Consider the following 14,265-nt stretch of genomic DNA (forward strand, 5'->3'; position numbering starts at 1 on the left):
GAGGGAGGAGACTTAGTGCGAGGAGAAGAATGGCCAAGGGTGTTTGGAGTAGTATGATGGTGGCTTTGGAGATGGAAAAATGAGGTCTTTTATTGATGAGCTGAATATACCTATCAATTATATCAGCTTTATGTTTGCTCGTGTAAGACTGATCAAAGAAGCAATTGAGAGGGGTAAGTTGTTGTTACAGCAAGGAGAAAAAAGAAGGAGAGAGCAAGTCTTCATCAGGTGGGTGAAACCAAATGTTGGTTGGGAGCTAAACATTGATGGCACAGCAAGGGGCAACCCGGGTGCAACAGGGGCTGGAGGGCTGACAGAGGTAGTAATGGTGAGTTATTTGAGTGCTTTACCTTAAAATGTGGGATTTGTACTTGTACGAAGGCTAAGCTCATGGATGTTATGAGAGGCTTGATGGTTGCTTAGAATGGAGGACATCGTAAAGTGCACCTTTCGATTGACTCGGAGGTAGTAGCCCAAATGTTCGTTGGTGGACGATATCCCCACTAACTCTCCCTATATTCACATGATTAGTAAATGCAAGGCCTTGATTTCTAATAAAGATTAAAAGGTTGTGATTTTGCATTGTTATAGAGATGCCAATCGGGCTGCAGATTTGCTTGCGAACTATGGTGTAACGACAACTTAAAACCTTGAGCTTTTAGAGGCGATCACGAGGGTTCTTCATACCATTTTATTGGAGGACTTGGGAGGTGTGGCTTTACATCGTATAGTGCCTCAGACTAAGATCTTCTAGTTTTTGTGCCCTTATGGCATTGTTGTTAGTTTCCTTTTTTTGTTTTCTTTTCTTTCTGTTTTGCTTGCTTTGTTTTTCTGCTGTTAATGTTTGTTTGCTTGGGGCTTCGTCCCTCTCCTTCACCAAAAAAATAAAAAATAAATAAAAATGCAACACTTTGACTGAACGTGTGAAAGCATTTTGGTCAAAGTGTTGTAAATATTATGAAACAAATGAAATAGCTCATAATATTAACATTTTTATAGCACATTAAAGATAAAAATTAAACATTATAGCAGCTTTATTCATAATATTTTTATAAAAAAATCCGGTCCAAGATATGTATTTAAGGGTTTTGAACCGCACAGAACTGAAGACTGATTTTTTAAATCTCGCGATTTGAAGACCGAACTAGTTTCTTTGCTCCAGTCTGATCCATTATAAAACTTCCTTCATATCAAGTTTATTCAACGCATTTTAACAAAATGAAACCCTTTTTGGCAAGTGTTAATCCGTCAAAATTAATACCAACCTTTAGATCCGTTATAGGTTAATAATGAATTACAAAATTTGATTGCCAAATGCCTACAAAGAGTCCTAGATGAGAAAATATACAATAATAACTGGTTTTAATTTCTCACCAAAACAAGACGAACATGCCGAAGCTTTTCTACGTATTCTCGTAAAAAAAAAAAAATAATAAAATAAAGGTTCGTTTGACATCGCAGTGGTTTTTTGTTTTTTTTTTTAAACTAGCCTTCTGGCCCGTGCAATGCACGGGTTATTCATATAAAGTTGTATTGAGAGATAAGTGAAGAAATATCAGTTTGTCATTATAGGGTATAATATGTAATCGGAAACATGATTAAAGAAATTAAAATTATGGAACTTTAATCAAAAAAGAGGCTTAAATAGAAGGTGGAAGGGCTAAAATTAAAGAGAGAATAGGAAAAGGTTGAATTAAAGGGGAGAGATGAAGATGAAGAGATGAAGTGTGTATGAAAGATTAAGTATAAACTTAATGAAAGAATTAAAAAAAATGGTGCAATAAAAAATTAATAGTGTAAGATGACATGTGGCACTATGGTTAGAGAAGTGTAATAGAATGGATGAGGACATGTGTCTTTCTTAGTTTCTTGGTTATAGTTTTTAAATACTAAGTATAGATATAGATATAGATATAGATATAGATATAGATAGATCATATGATGTATGTCATATAATGAATTAAAAATTAGTTAAACTTATTAAAATCATGATAATTTTAAAAATTGACAACAGAAAAGTGAAAGCACCTTTTCTTGTTTCATGTTTGGTTTATTGTTTACAAAAAAAAAAAAAAAAACAACGCCAAACAAGTCCAAGGTATAATTAACATGATTCGAAAATCTACGCAAAAGGAAATATGTTATTACTTAATATTGAGAATATTTTAACCTTTTCTAGTTGACGCGTTACATATCTTGTTAACACAAAGAGTATCTTTTTTTTGGTGTTTAGAGAGCCATAAGGGTGGGGTGAGAATCGATCCCAAAATCTCCCTAGAATCGAGAAAGAAGTTCTAACCGCTTGAGCTATCCTCCACTCTCAACGCAAAAAGTATCTTATCCTACTTATTCTTGATATTACTCGAGTAAGAATGCAAAGTTCATCTCACCAAAAAAATTATTGACTTTCCATGAAGTCGAAGACATTCTTTGTATTCAATTATTGTACAAACATTATTGGAGAGAAATACAAATACCAACTAAGTTCAAATCTCCGAGATTTATAAAGGAAAGTTAATTGATACAATTGTGAAAAGAAAAAAAAAAACCAAAATTCAATTAAAATATTGAAGAACTAATTCAATTTGACAAATTTTTTTTATCAAAACATCAAATAAAACTATTCCACAAGATAATTCTCTTAACTATGAAAGAAAATTAAAGTTATGGAGTATATATCATGTAATAGTTTCTTTGTGCTTCCTCCGTTCGATTAATATTGCAATAATGAACTTTTTGCACTATTCATCACTCTTGTTTGACCATATAATATGATTTATACGTTAAGCAAAATATAGTATGTGGGATTTTATTGGATTCGTCTTATAAAATACTTTCACAATACCAACTTTTTATAATTTTTACTTTTACACAATTATAGATATTTAGCATATAAAATGTGCTTTGAGATGCATAATTTCATCCTTGTTGCAATATTAATAGAATGGAGGAAGTATGCATTTTCTTCCCCACCCCCTGCCCCCTCCCCACCCTTCCTTTATTTTAAAGGGTTCTTGCCTTTTAGTTTGAGACATGTTGACCTATACTCCCTCTGTCCCTTTATTTTTGCCCCATTGTCATTTTTTAGGTCAAATTTTGAAAATTTTGACCATAATTTACCGTTAATTTATAAAAGATAATATAGTCATCAGTGGTCCTGTTAGATTCGTCTCATTGTATATTTTATTAATATCATGTTTTTATAATTTTTACGTATATAGAAATAAAGATAGAGACGTTTTAAGACATATCTTGGAGACCGCGCACAATCAAATAGGACAAAAAAAATAGGAACAGAGGGAGTATAAGATTTTGACTTTAATAAAACCCTCTTCTTACTATAATGATACTCATAAATGAATACTACCGCATTAGAGTTTCACATCCGAACCAATACTAAAGTGCTTAAAAAACGGGGTTTGCATTGTATTAAGCCCATTCACCTCCCAAGCATCATCAATCATCCGATCCAAACAATGGTATAGTATCCCCAAAGTACATGGCCAGCTTAATTCCAGCCAAACCCCCAATACAAAAGCATCCCTTTCAAACCCACCCTTCAAAAAAAAAAAAAAAAAAAAAATCAATCTGACGGCTGACGCAAACACAACGGTAACAAAATCAATCTCCTAAAAACAATTCCAAATTAATTTTTTTAATTTTACAAACCTATCTTCAAATTTCAAATTTGAGTGGCACCACCCTGTAATTAACCACCAAATCCAACCCCCTTAAAATAAAATAATAATTATACTACCCTCTTTCATTTTCATCTGGTATTATACTCTAACTCCATATATAAATACCCCTTACTTTCGCTTTCTTCATTTCAACATTCTTTCTCCAATTCCTTCACCCTCTCTCAAAACCCTTGTTCAGTTTTTGATCGATTTCGATTATTTTCTCTCTCCTAGGGTTAGGGTTTTTTCGGGTGTTTGATTGATTGACTGATTGTTGATTTTCGATCGAGTCAAGGAGGAAGAAACGATGTCGTTGAGGCCAAATGCTAGGACTGAAGTCCGCCGTAGCAGGTACAAGGTGGCGGTCGACGCGGAGGAGGGTCGCCGTCGGAGAGAGGATAACATGGTTGAGATTCGTAAGAATCGTCGAGAAGAGAATTTGCAGAAGAAGCGTCGTGAAGGGTTTCAATCTACTGCTTCTCAGCAATTGCCTTCTTCTGCTGCTCCTTTTGATAAGAAGGTACAATCATACTCCTCTTTTGATTTTTTTTTTAATTTTTTTTTTAATTTTTATGTATTTTTCATTTGATTGTATTATTAGGGTTTAATTATTTAGGTTTTGAGTTGATTGATTAACTAGTTCATTTTTGGGATTTATTTTAGGGATTAATTTTGCTTAGGTTTTTGATATGGTGAGTTTTGTTTGATTGGATTTGTAGATTGAAAGTCTGCCACAGATGGTTGCTGGTGTTTGTTCAGATGATGGGACTGCTCAGCTTGAAGCCACTACTCACTTCCGAAAGCTGCTTTCGATAGGTTTATCTTCTGTTGAATTCTATGTGAATATATTGAAGCATCTGATTGTTTTTTTTGTGTGATGAAGTATCTTGTGATGCATATATGGTTCCCTCGATTAATGGCATCGCCTTTTCGTGCTTAATGTAGGCAAAGTCTCGTAGATGCATAGTTGTATAGTGCTTAATTTAAACACATTGGATAGTTTAGATAGTTGTTAAACGCCACACTCCATTCCATTTCTTGGAATCACATACTGGTATCTAATTTATGCAGCAGTACAGGAATTAATGAATATTAATATATTTGAGACAAATATGATATAGTAGTTTCTGAGGTTTAAATTTTCAAGTTTTTTGGCTTTGTTTTCTTCTATGATTTATTGAGTACAAGTGTCGGTTGAGGTCAGTCGTTCTTACGGGATTCTACATGATTGTTTCACAGAGCGTAACCCACCTATTGAAGAGGTTGTTCAATCGGGAGTTGTTCCCCGTCTTGTTGAATTTTTGGGTAGAGATGATTACCCTCAGCTTCAGGTTTGCTTAAGTGAATTTACTCTTTTGATCGGAAAAGAATGAAAATCAATATTTTTAGCAATAAATTTATTGGGTGTAATGCCACTTTCGTCTTACGCTAACATAATGTACCTTCTTAGTTTGAGGCTGCTTGGGCACTTACCAATATTGCATCTGGCACATCGGAGAACACTAAGGTTGTCATTGATCATGGCGCTGTTCCAATATTTGTCAAGCTTCTTGGTTCACCAAGTGATGACGTTCGTGAACAGGTTTGTATAATCAATGCTTAAAGTCTTGAACACATGCTTGTGTACATATATATAATTGGATAATGAAGTAGTCTACTATATTTGTTTTGGGGATTGGGCCTCCGGAGTGAGGGGAAAACCTTGGCGTAAAGGCCCGTGCAAATATAATTTTGTTCCAACTATGTGAATCCCATCTGTTTTTTTTTAATTGTATGTTTTGATACTCCTCTAATACAATTATTAAATAAGGTTTACACAAGATGGATGTATAAAATAAGATTATGAAAGTCAACCCCGTACAAGTCTTTTGCTTGTTGTAGTTTGCTAGGGAGTTATATATGATTAGTGGAAGATCAGCCTTTTGTTTTACTGCCTGAAAAGGTTTTACTGTGTCTGGGCCGAACCGGAGTTAAGCATTTGGCTTGTTTAATACTTCATCCACTTTTTTAGATGAAATTCTTTGTTTTTTTTTTTCACTGATAACACACTGTACATTCTCCTTTTTTGAAAAAATGATTTTATTTTAAGGAAAATTATAGTCAAGTGGGATTTTGTCTAACTCGTCTTGATGTATGTTTAAAAATACTACCTCCGTTTTTTTTTAGCTGACACGTTTTGACTTTAGCGCTATTCACACACCGCCCTTTGACTGTGTTTTGTGCTTTATATGTAATGAAAAATATAGTCATGTGAGATCTTGTTAGATTCGTCATATTATATACTTTCAAAATATCAACTTTTAATAATTTTTTATTATCGATAATTAAAGATATTAATGATTGAATAAGTGTATTGGCAAACGTGACTAAGAAAACGTGGCAATTAAACAGAAACGGAGGAAGTATTATTTACTTATTGATAATTCAATTTTTTAATGTTTGAAGTTGTGCATTGACAAACATAAAAATAAGAATGTTTCATCTTTAGATGGATTAAGCACTTTCTTTCTTTGACACTCTTTCCTTTTCTTTCTGATCTTCTATGAATGCCTAATCAATATATTCCATTTTCAATGGTATCTAATCTGCTCTGTTTTTTATTCTAGGCTGTTTGGGCTTTGGGGAATATTGCTGGTGATTCACCAAAATGTCGGGATTTGGTCCTTGCCCATGGTGCTCTATTGCCACTGATGGCTCAATTCAATGAGCATGCCAAGCTGTCTATGTTGCGAAATGCTACATGGACCTTGTCAAACTTCTGCAGAGGCAAGCCTCAACCATCATTTGACCAGGTTTTCCTCATTAGTTTGCTAGATAGTACTCTGTAAGCTTGCATGCCAAATTTCTGTTGTATCTGACATTTTGTTCACTTTTATATTTGCTTGGTCAGACAAAACCTGCTCTTCCCACTCTTGAGAGGCTTATTCATTCAAATGACGATGAAATACTTACAGATGCTTGTTGGGCACTTTCATATCTATCTGATGGTACCAATGACAAGATTCAAGCTGTTATTGAAGCTGGAGTCTGCCCCCGGCTTGTGGAGCTTTTACTGTGAGTATTCTTTTCGTATCTTGATGTACTCAAATTCCAGTTTTAAGTTCCCTTGTTTAATAATGCCATTCTTCTTACAGTCATGCTTCTCCATCTGTGCTGATTCCTGCACTTCGTACTGTCGGAAATATTGTTACTGGTGATGACATGCAGACTCAGGTTGGTTCTGCATATAAAACTTGTGCTGAATATATTGACTTGAGTGTATCCTTTATCAAGGCTTTACCATCTAAATTTTCCTATGTGTGCATGTATATATTGTTATTTTATAGCTCAATTTTTTACACTAGCTGAGAAAAGAAAAACCTAGTCTTGGCTGAACAGTGGAATAGTAGTGGATAGTTGCTTTTTTGAATTAGTTGGTGCTTTTTATGAAGTTGGAAGCCATAGGTTTCTGGAGTAGCCCTTCATAGCTGATTAGTTATTTGACAACTTCACGACTTTTATTTCGTTCATTTGATTTCTGATTCCATTTTGGAGATTTTAGTTTCCTTTGTATGTCTAATTGTCTGAGCTCAGTTTAATAAGCAAGTTCTGTACTAGTTATGCTATGTTGAATATATGCCAATCTGGATGAACTTTCTCTCCACTTTTAATATGATAGGAAGAGCATTATAGTTAGCTTGAGTTTTTTAGCCTTAGCTTTCTATTAATGGGGTTGCCCCCCCCCCCCCCCCCCCCCCCCCCCCGTCTTTATTAGGATTAAGATCATATTGAGGCTTTTAAATTACTCAGCTTGAAAGTTTGTTTCTTAAATCTGTGTGCTATCACAGCTTTGTGAATTATAGATAGTTGGATGAAGTGTAAGAGCCTTGTTGTTGTTGATGATTTTTTCCCTCTCCTGTATTTGGTTGCCTCCTCCATTTCTCTTTCCTCTTTTTACTTTTCTGCAGTGCATCATTGATCATCGGGCTCTTCCGTGCCTTCTTAACTTGCTGAACCAAAGTTACAAGAAGAGTATTAAAAAAGAAGCTTGCTGGACCATTTCCAACATCACTGCAGGAACTAAGGAGCAAATACAGGTAAGTCCAGTTCGTACTTTTTCAAGTCCCTTTTTTATTTTTTTATTATTATTTTTAATTATTTTTTTTTTTTAATTTTTATTTTGACGATCTTGCATTTCCTTGGTGCAGTTTGTCATTGAAGCTGGCATTATTGGTCCTCTTGTCCATCTTCTCCAAAATGCTGAGTTTGATATCAAGAAGGAGGCTGCTTGGGCTATTTCAAATGCTACTTCAGGAGGTTCCCCTGATCAAATAAAGTATGACTTTATAGTCTGATTTGTCATAGTTTTGCTTGTACTTTTATATGCTGGGATGGTATAGCTCAGATCTTTTCTGTGATGCAGGTTTTTGGTGAGCCAGGGATGCGTCAAGCCACTATGTGATCTTTTAGTTTGCCCTGATCCAAGAATTGTCACTGTTTGCTTGGAAGGTCTTGAGAACATATTGAAGATTGGGGAAGCTGAGAAGAATCTGGGTGCAGAAGGTGTGAATGTTTACGCTCAGATGATTGAGGAAGCTGAAGGTCTAGATAAGATAGAAAACTTGCAGAGTCATGATAACAATGAAATTTATGAGAAGTCAGTTAAAATCCTTGAGACCTATTGGATTGATGATGAAGATGAAGCATTGCCTTCTGCTGATGGTGCTCAAAATGGGTTTGAGTTTGGTGGGAATGATATTGCTGTTCCACAGGGTGGATTCAAGTTTGGTTAAAGGTACGAACTGCATATCTTCTTCAATGCTCTAAAACACTTGCTATGTTGATTCCATGTCTTATCTATTCTTCTTAGTGGTATGTGTGCATTATTAAAATCATATTTGAATGTGTATATATAATGTTTTTGATAACTAATGATATGTTAAAAGCATGTTCAGCAAATATTTCTATCCAAATTCTATTTTGGTTATTTTAATTAGCTGAATAATTTTAGGCAGAAATTAAAAGAAGTTAATTTAAATCTCAATGTGGTGGACATGAAATTTTAGACCCCCAAAAATAGAGGTGTGGACTTGAACTATGGTTGTGCTGTGTGCTGGTATTGTAAAATTGTTGAGAGGAAGTAGTTTCTGTTTTTGGTGGGTGAAATTACTTTCCAGTTCTTGGTCCTTGGGCACCCTATCAAACATTTTTCTACTACACTCTAGCCAACTCTAGGTGGTCATTTAACGAGTTTTTTTCTGGAAGATTATGCTTTTTCTATATGCGCAGAATTATCTGCTACATATTTTTACACTTTGGCCAGAGTATGGAAATGATAATTACATTAGTCCTAGCTACCTTCAGTTTACCTAGTCCTGTTTTTGATATGTTGGTATAAAACTTGCAGGATGTGCCAGCGGAGTCTATTGAGGTCCCTAGTTTGAGGATTGATATATTGTGAGTCTATCCAGATTGTCGGTCCAGTCCGGTCCAGCCACAACTATGGTTGAGGTGCTCGCTAAGCACTTCAACATTTGTGGAGTACACCCATCATCAACAAGTCAGCGAGTCCTCTTGGAATTAATATTTTGCAGTGTCCTAGTCAAGTCAATTCAACACAAGCAGGGGTAGTCATGCAGCTATATATACATTAAGTGCGTTTTTTTCGAGTCATATATAGTTAGGCTGCATAATAAGGATGGACCAAGTGTATTTTTTTGATCAAGGGGTTTCCATCTCTATTTTATACACATATAATATGTACTTGGTCTTTATCAGATGGGAAGCCCTCTTCTTGAGGGCCTATTCTATTTATGCTAAACAAGGAAGAGATATTTGTCGAGTCTGTAAGGAGTCGGATGTTGAATGAAGTTCGGTCATATAATTGTTCAGTTGAGTTTTCTTGATGAAGTTCCAATTTTATATGCATTGCTTTTATTATTACTTCTATTCTATACCCGCAGAAAATGAACAGAAACCAACATTGTACACTTGTGCTTTGATTATATCTAACTATTTTCCCATGTTTGCTTAATCATTGATTCCATCATTTCGATGTGCCCTGCATTCTTTTATTTCATCTTATACAAGTCAGTCTGAAAATGATATTATGATATACTTGTATTCTTTGAGGTGCCAGAGTTAAAGGTGAACGGGTCATTAGACTCATTACATTGAATATTCGTGATAAGAATATCTTGATGTGGTTGGATAATTATTAATAATTGGAAAGAATGTTGAACTCAATAAAATACTCTATACTACTAATGAATAGATGATATAAAATTAACGCTAAGTAGACATTAAGTTGAATGTGATATTATTATAACTGTCATATTGTGAAAAGACAACGATGCCCCGTTCATGTATGAATGAGACAAGCTATCTAGGGGCATTTTGGTAAGACATGTACACTCAGTTCTGTTGAAAATTTTGAGTTTGTTTGAAGTTTCAGTTTTTATAATGGAGCGTTAAAGGCACAACACAACTTAAGACAACTAGCGTAGCTTCCAGGAAAATGGATTTTTGGAGTACAGTTTGTCTCTTTCATATTCTTGTGTTGTAATTCTTGCCTATATAATTGCAACACATTCTATTATTATATGCTCAAACTAGGCCTCTTCAATTTTTTTTAAAAAAATTGAAGAAAATTCAGTCAATCATAAAATATGAGAGACAAGCAAGTCTGTGATGAGGATGTAACATCGGAGGATGTATCATCTGAGTTTTGCTGGTGGCGAACGTGTGCCACAGCAGAAGAAATGAGTAGCTTGAAGGTTAGTAGCATCTCCGACGTAGGGAGTTTGACTCCAAGGCTTAAGGTGATGAGAGAAATGGAGAGGCTAGCAATGGTAGCATCTGAGGGTCTAGATGATCTTCGACACAGGCTCGTGGCTTACCGGGCTGGAGATATGTGGGTTCCTATGGGTGGGATTAAGAAGGAAGATATGGAGATCCCGTCAACCGTTACCATTCTCTTGGTTGGCTTTGCTGCAGGAGGGAAGAGCTCTTTGATCAACCTTATGTATAGTGTGCTTGGAAGAGCTGGGATCATACCCTTCGCTCAGACATCAGGTCAGACAATATACAATTGTTGTGATTTTTCCTGTTTCCAAACTTTTCATCCATGAAATTTTCTTAATATAAGGCTTCAATTCATTGTTATTGTTTTAAAACAGGAAGCTCAGTAAACTCTGAATCAACAACAATGTTTTTGGAGGAACACAACGTCTTAAGATCAGTGAGAGCAGGGTTCTGTGTGTTCGATTCAAGGGGGTTTGACTACAATGATCGAGCAGACGAGACCCTCATCGAGCTGTCCCAGTGGACCTCTGAAGGGGTCAAGCACAATCAGCCTTGCAGCAGATTAAGCGATGATACTCACAACATTACTGTTGGATCAACAACAACATCAAGAAAGTATAGTAAGAGGCAAGTCAACTGCGCAATTGTGGTTGCAAATATGGCTGATCTTTATGATCGTTTACAGGCTGGTGACTCAAAACATTTGGAGGCAACAAGAGATGTGTTTTGCCACCCTGGTTTGAAAAGAGGCAGTAAGTTTCTTTGTTATTCTTTTTTATCTCTTGATTTATTTTCATGAATTCTATTTAATTAGACAAAAAGATCATGCACTTTTGTGGCTTTCCTTGCTGTTTTTTTAACATAAGACTTTCATAAACTCGTAATTATGTTTAATTCTTTATTTTTTTTTTTTTGAAGAGATGTTTAGTTCTTTATTTGTTCTGCTGCGTTCTGATGAGATTTGTAAAAAAAAATCACATTTTTTTTTTGGTGCAAAAAAAAAAATCACATTAAATGAGTAGCAGATTTGTATAATCATTAAAACTCGAGGAAACCCAGGAGAAACCTCTTCTTAAATGACTAGCAAGTTTGTCCCTCCATATCAAGGTGTCCGTCCTATACAAAAATATAGAACACCCTCTTACATAGAGGATAGAACGTGAGAGAGTGTAAAATTATACCCGGATATAGGATGAAAGATTTACTTCACATCTCTACGGATCTTTAATGTTTAAAAGGACTTTTATCCTTCTATAGTAATTAGTGAATGTTTAAACATATCTAGTTATTAAGCCTTTGCAATAGTTGCAAAATGCAAATTTCTTTTGTTTTATTGACTTGTGTAAGTGTGTCATTCATTTTAAATTGATGGTTACACTTTACATTTTGTAGAAACGAAGGATATGATCAGTAAGTGGGAAAAAAGGGTTGGAATCCTGAAAGAAAACAATAGTAAAATAGTTCATGAATCCCTAATGTAATGGTACACATGAAATAAGAAAATGATTACAATAATGTGGTTTCGACTACATGTTTTAAAATAAATAAAAGTGTTTCCATATTGTAAAATGACCAAAACATGAAATGACTACCATCCTTTTCAAAATAAATGTCTTAGTGCTTGTTTATTTGATTGCGCGCTTGTTTGACATAGTCAACAGAAATTCCTAGGAAATATGCTTAGATCTCTTGTTTGGTCAACATGAAATCTGTGAAATGGAAGAATTGTAACTTCTAGGAATTGCAACTTCACCTTGTTCATCCACACTTCAAACGAAGGAAGTCGTTTTTAGGGTTTGTTCACATATACTGAACTGAACTGAATATTTTATGGGAGAAGGAAATTAGAAACTAAACTGAACTGATTGGAGCTGAACAGAACTGAACTAAACTGAACTGAAATTAAGCTGAAGTGAACAGACCCTTAGAGTAGAACACAAAAAACGAATAGTTTAAAAATTCACTAATTGAGGAGCATTGTACAAAGAGATTGAATTGTTCATATGAACTAACGAATGATTTGGCTTTTGTTTGCGTAGATCAGAACCCAATCTTAGTACTCACTCACGGTGACAAACTAACAGCTGAGGAACGTCTTGATGGTCGAGTCAAAATATGTCAATTTTTGGGAATTTCTGAAACAAGTGGAGTTTATGACATTGTTTGCCTCACTGAGTGTGGAGTCCTAGCTGAAGAATGTGACCCGGTTACTGCATACGCCCTAACAGAGGCTGTTTACCGGGCATTGCTTGTGTCCGACATGAGCCATCTTCCTAAGAAGAACTTCAAAGATAGAGCACTCTACGTGGTTTCATGGTTCCTTTGCTTGATTGGTTCTTTCTTTGCTTTACTTGCTCGTCTCTTCTCCGGTCCTAGTCAAAAGTATCACAAGTTCAAATAAATCTTCTTAGAGGGAACTCGACGATTTGATGTTTGTTCGTGTTGATCTTTATAATATACTCCGTAATTAGTAGGGGTGATAACCTAATCAAATATCCTTTTGGATGAAATAACAGCTCCGAGCTGACATGTTTGTACGTACGTCTTATTGAGACTTGTATTTGTTTGTTTGAACAACCTTGCTTAGCAAATCTTGTGCACTGCCATATTGTTGGCAATCTGCTCAAGAGATTGCCTTCCTTTGTATAAGTTTTTATTTACTTTTTTCGCGCTAGATGCGTTCACAGAAATGTATGGATGATGATGCTTGAGTCTTATCTCATTCCATGTTTTGTTAAAAATGTTTATAATATTATACTCCCTCCGTCCCAAATTACTCGAAGCATTTTGACTTTTTGCACTATTAACACATCTCATTTTGACCATGTTTTTTAGTTATTATATAAAAGTTAATGTAATCATATAAGATATTGTTGGCTCTATTTTAATGTATAGCTTTATAATATAAAATTTTTATAGCTTTTATAAATATGTAATAAAAGATATCGACGGTCAAACAAATGTATCGACAAGCGTGTTAAATCAAAATGTTGCAAGTAAATGGGACAGAGGGAGTACTAGTTTGACTAATGTGATCTTACCTATTTAAGTATGAACTACTTGCAGTATACTTTAGTGTATCTTTGAAGCTCAGAGTAGCAACTTTTTGAATACATGTGATGAACTGATGATAGTAACATGAAATTGAAGAAGAGTTCAGTCATGTGAACTTGTAGGTTGTAGGTAATTGACAAATGAATGGTGATTGTTTTTTGCCAGTCTTTTGTCGATTACTTGGACCGAATTAACCGCTCCGATTCAAACCATATGAAACAAGATATGCATTGGAGTAGATTTTTTTCTTTACATCTGCTACCTTCGTTTCATATTTTTAGCAACTTTAGAATATTTTATATCTCGCAAATAATACCCTAAAATTACAAAAAAAAATATGAAACGGAGGTAGTATATTATAGGAAAATTTGCAAATTGTAGCCATTAAAGTTACTGTTTGCAAATTGCAGCTATTTAAAGTTACTATTTTGCAAATTACAGCAAAAAATAATTGCCCTCAAATCGATACATTTTTGTTACGCAAAACAAGGCACTTACGTTATTTTTTTGCTAATTTTGAGCTCAATTCGGATACTTAAGAGCTAAAATAGCCCCTAAAACCCTAACCGAATATATTTTGACGCATAAACCGATGAAAAAGTAGAATCGAGCTGCAATTTACAATTTATAAGAACTTTTGGGCTGCAATTTGCAATTTTTTTTTAAATAGTTGCAATTTGCAAAATACAAACTTTAAATGGTTGCAATTGGCAAATTTTTTTATATTATATCATCTAAATTGAAGTAT

General features: G+C 34.7%; 2 protein-coding genes across 2 annotated transcripts; both read left to right on the top strand.

The window, feature by feature from the left end:
- Nucleotides 1-3,850: 3,850 nt before the first annotated feature.
- On the top strand, nucleotides 3,851-9,602 carry LOC145570381 (importin subunit alpha-like). Its single transcript, XM_081629438.1, has 11 exons — nucleotides 3,851-4,200; nucleotides 4,400-4,496; nucleotides 4,920-5,011; nucleotides 5,131-5,262; nucleotides 6,287-6,472; nucleotides 6,571-6,734; nucleotides 6,815-6,893; nucleotides 7,628-7,756; nucleotides 7,868-7,995; nucleotides 8,083-8,454; nucleotides 9,067-9,602. The coding sequence occupies exons 1-10, from the start codon at nucleotides 3,988-3,990 to the stop codon at nucleotides 8,450-8,452; spliced, it is 1,590 nt and encodes a 529-aa protein (XP_081485564.1). The 5' UTR covers nucleotides 3,851-3,987; the 3' UTR covers nucleotides 8,453-8,454; nucleotides 9,067-9,602.
- Nucleotides 9,603-10,256: 654 nt separating this feature from the next.
- Nucleotides 10,257-13,185, top strand: LOC145572076 (uncharacterized). The gene is made up of 3 exons (XM_081631097.1): nucleotides 10,257-10,733; nucleotides 10,838-11,215; nucleotides 12,503-13,185. The coding sequence occupies exons 1-3, from the start codon at nucleotides 10,328-10,330 to the stop codon at nucleotides 12,862-12,864; spliced, it is 1,146 nt and encodes a 381-aa protein (XP_081487223.1). The 5' UTR covers nucleotides 10,257-10,327; the 3' UTR covers nucleotides 12,865-13,185.
- Nucleotides 13,186-14,265: the final 1,080 nt, after the last annotated feature.

The sequence above is a fragment of the Chenopodium album genome, chromosome 12 (assembly GCF_948465745.1).
Source record: "Chenopodium album chromosome 12, dcCheAlbu1.1, whole genome shotgun sequence".
Taxonomy (NCBI): Eukaryota; Viridiplantae; Streptophyta; class Magnoliopsida; order Caryophyllales; family Amaranthaceae; genus Chenopodium; species Chenopodium album.

Excerpts from the sequence above, each read along its gene's own strand:
- LOC145572076 (XM_081631097.1), top strand. The coding sequence starts at position 10,328 with ATGAGAGACAAGCAAGTCTGTGATGAGGATGTAACATCGGAGGATGTA. Across the intron at positions 10,734-10,837 it reads ACCCTTCGCTCAGACATCAG|GAAGCTCAGTAAACTCTGAA; the intron begins GTCAGACAATAT and ends GTTTTAAAACAG. Across the intron at positions 11,216-12,502 it reads CCCTGGTTTGAAAAGAGGCA|ATCAGAACCCAATCTTAGTA; the intron begins GTAAGTTTCTTT and ends TTGTTTGCGTAG.
- LOC145570381 (XM_081629438.1), top strand. The coding sequence starts at position 3,988 with ATGTCGTTGAGGCCAAATGCTAGGACTGAAGTCCGCCGTAGCAGGTAC. Across the intron at positions 5,263-6,286 it reads GTGATGACGTTCGTGAACAG|GCTGTTTGGGCTTTGGGGAA; the intron begins GTTTGTATAATC and ends TTTTTATTCTAG. Across the intron at positions 6,894-7,627 it reads GTGATGACATGCAGACTCAG|TGCATCATTGATCATCGGGC; the intron begins GTTGGTTCTGCA and ends ACTTTTCTGCAG.